At 35.4% G+C, this 2,500-nt stretch overlaps 1 protein-coding gene across 2 annotated transcripts in view; it reads right to left on the bottom strand.

Moving 5' to 3' along the window:
- The window catches only part of LOC113821924 (salivary peroxidase/catechol oxidase), a gene marked incomplete at its 5' end in the record, with an annotated part of 14,018 nt that overhangs the window by 7,301 nt on the left and 4,217 nt on the right, over positions 1-2,500 (bottom strand). For both annotated transcript variants that reach the window (XM_070119678.1, XM_070119677.1), the window contains 1 exon segment: positions 1,713-1,882. In XM_070119678.1, coding sequence (XP_069975779.1) covers positions 1,713-1,882 — 170 coding nt within the window.

The raw sequence follows: 2,500 nt of genomic DNA, 5'->3' as shown, positions 1-2,500 counted from the left end.
TTAGTGGTAATGAAATCATTAATGGTATTAATTGTAATGAATGTAATGATAGTAATAATTATAGTAATAATCATAATTACGATATTGATGATAACGATAATAAAAAATGATAACCATAATAATAATGATTATAATAATGATGATGATGGTAGCCTAATAATAAAAATAATCAGAATGAAGGAAAACAACACAACATACATAAAAAGCACATGCATAGGCCTATTTTCCGTACAAGGCTTAATCAAGGTTAGGACTTGCGAATCAGAGAAGCAGTAGACAAATGGATGAAGAAACAGATGAATAAGCAGATAAATAAATAAATAGATAAGTGAACAAATTGGTAAATGAATAAAAACAACATGTATAGGCCTACCTTCAGTAAAAGGCTTAGGCAGGTTAGAATTTCCGAACCAGAATTAAGAGAAATTAAGTCAATAGATCAATGGACATTTAATAAACAGACAAATAAATGAATTCTTTCATGAATAAATAAAATCAAAAGAAAAAAATAATAAATTGGTAAAAAAAAAGAAAAGAAAATGTAGTCCTACCTTCACTAAAAGATTTTCGTACCAGAATTGAGAAACAAAACCAATAGACAAATGGACGAATAAATATATGAATAAACAGATACATGAATAAAATATAAATAATGATGAGTAAAAACATGCATAGGCCTACCGTCAGTAAAAGGCTTCGGCTGGTTGGGATTCTCGAACCAGAATCAAGAGAAGCCAAATCAATAAACAAATGTGCATTTAACAAACAGATAAATAAACGGACAGACCAATAAATAAACCAAATCAAACGAATGAAAAAGAAAATCAGCAAAAAAAAAAAAAAAAAAAAACAAAGTGCATAGGCCTACCTTCAGTTAAAGGCTTAGGCTGGTTGGGATTCTCGAACCAGAATCCAAATCAATAAACAATTGAGCATTTAACAAACAGGTAAATAAACAGATGAATCAATAAATAAACCAAATCAGATGAATAAAAAGAATATTAGTAAAAAAAAAAAAAATGCATAGGCCTACCTTCAGTAAAAGGCTTATACTGTTTGGGATTTTCGAACCAGAATCAAGAGAAGCCAAATCAATAAACAAATGAGCATTTAACGAATAATGATAATAAAAAAAGTAAATAAAAAGCATGTAAACGAATAAAAGAAAATCAGCAAAATAAAGAAGAAGAAGAAAAAAAAAATGATGCATAGGCCTACCTTCAATAAAAGGCCTCGGCTGGTTGGGATTTTCGAACCAGAATCAAGAGAAGCCAAATCAATAAACAAATGAGCATTTAACGAATAATGATAATAAAAAAAGTAAATAAAAAGCATGTAAACGAATAAAAGAAAATCAGCAAAATAAAGAAGAAGAAGAAAAAAAAAAAATGATGCATAGGCCTACCTTCAGTAAAAGGCTTCGGCTGGTTGGGATTCTCGAACCAGAATCAAGAGAAGCCAAATCCATAAAGAAATGAGCATTCAACAAACAGATAAATAAACGGACAAACCAATAAATAAACCAAAAATGAATAAAAAAAGAAAATCAGAAAAAAAAATGCATAGGCCTACCTTCAGTTAGATTCGAACCAGAATCAAGAGAAGCCAAATCAATAAACAAATGAGCATTTAACGCATAAAAAAACAATTAAAAAGCATGTAAACGAATAAAAGAAAATCAGTAAAAAAAAAAAAAGGATGCATAGGCCTACCCTCAGTAAAAGGCCTCGGCTGGTTGGGATTCTCGAACCAGAACCGGTCTCCCCGCTTGAGTCGTGCGAACTGGTGGGCGATGATGCAGGTGAAGGTCGGTCCGAGCAGGCCGTCGGGCACAGCCTTCTCTCCCAAGCCTGCCGGGAACAGGTCGATCTCGTCTATTGACCTGCAGGGAGTAGATAGATGGGTGGATAATGGAAATGCGTAGATAGATAGATACATTAAGTAGATGTATCCGGGAACAAGTCGATCTCGTCTATTGACCTGCAGGGAGTAGATAGATGGGTGGATAATGGAAATGCGTAGATAGATAGATACATTAAGTAGATGTATCCGGGAACAAGTCGATCTCGTCTATTGACCTGCAGGGAGTAGATAGATGGGTGGATAATGGAAATACGTAGATAGATAGATACATTAAGTAGATGTATCCGGGAACAGGTCGATCTCGTCTATTGACCTGCAGGGAGTAGATAGATGGGTGGATAATGGAAATACGTAGATAGATAGATACATTAAGTAGATGTATCCGGGAAGAGGTCGATCTCGTCTATGTTCCTGTTTAGAAATGAGAAGAAAAAAAAGTGAGATGGTCTGAGCGTGAGATAATGGGGAGGCAATTTAGAAGAGGCTGAGAGTGGGTGAGAGAGAGAGGGAGGAGGGAGGGAGAGAGAGAGAGAGAGAGAGAGAGAGAGAGAGAGAGAGAGAGAGAGAGAGAGAGAGAGAGAGAGAGAGAGAGAGAGGGAGGGAGGGAGGGAGGGAGGGAGGGAGGGAGGGAGGGAGG

This window comes from Penaeus vannamei, unplaced genomic scaffold (genome assembly GCF_042767895.1).
Source record: "Penaeus vannamei isolate JL-2024 unplaced genomic scaffold, ASM4276789v1 unanchor524, whole genome shotgun sequence".
Taxonomy (NCBI): Eukaryota; Metazoa; Arthropoda; class Malacostraca; order Decapoda; family Penaeidae; genus Penaeus; species Penaeus vannamei.
Note: the sequence above shows the minus strand (reverse complement) of the source record. Positions and strands in the feature narration are given on the sequence as shown.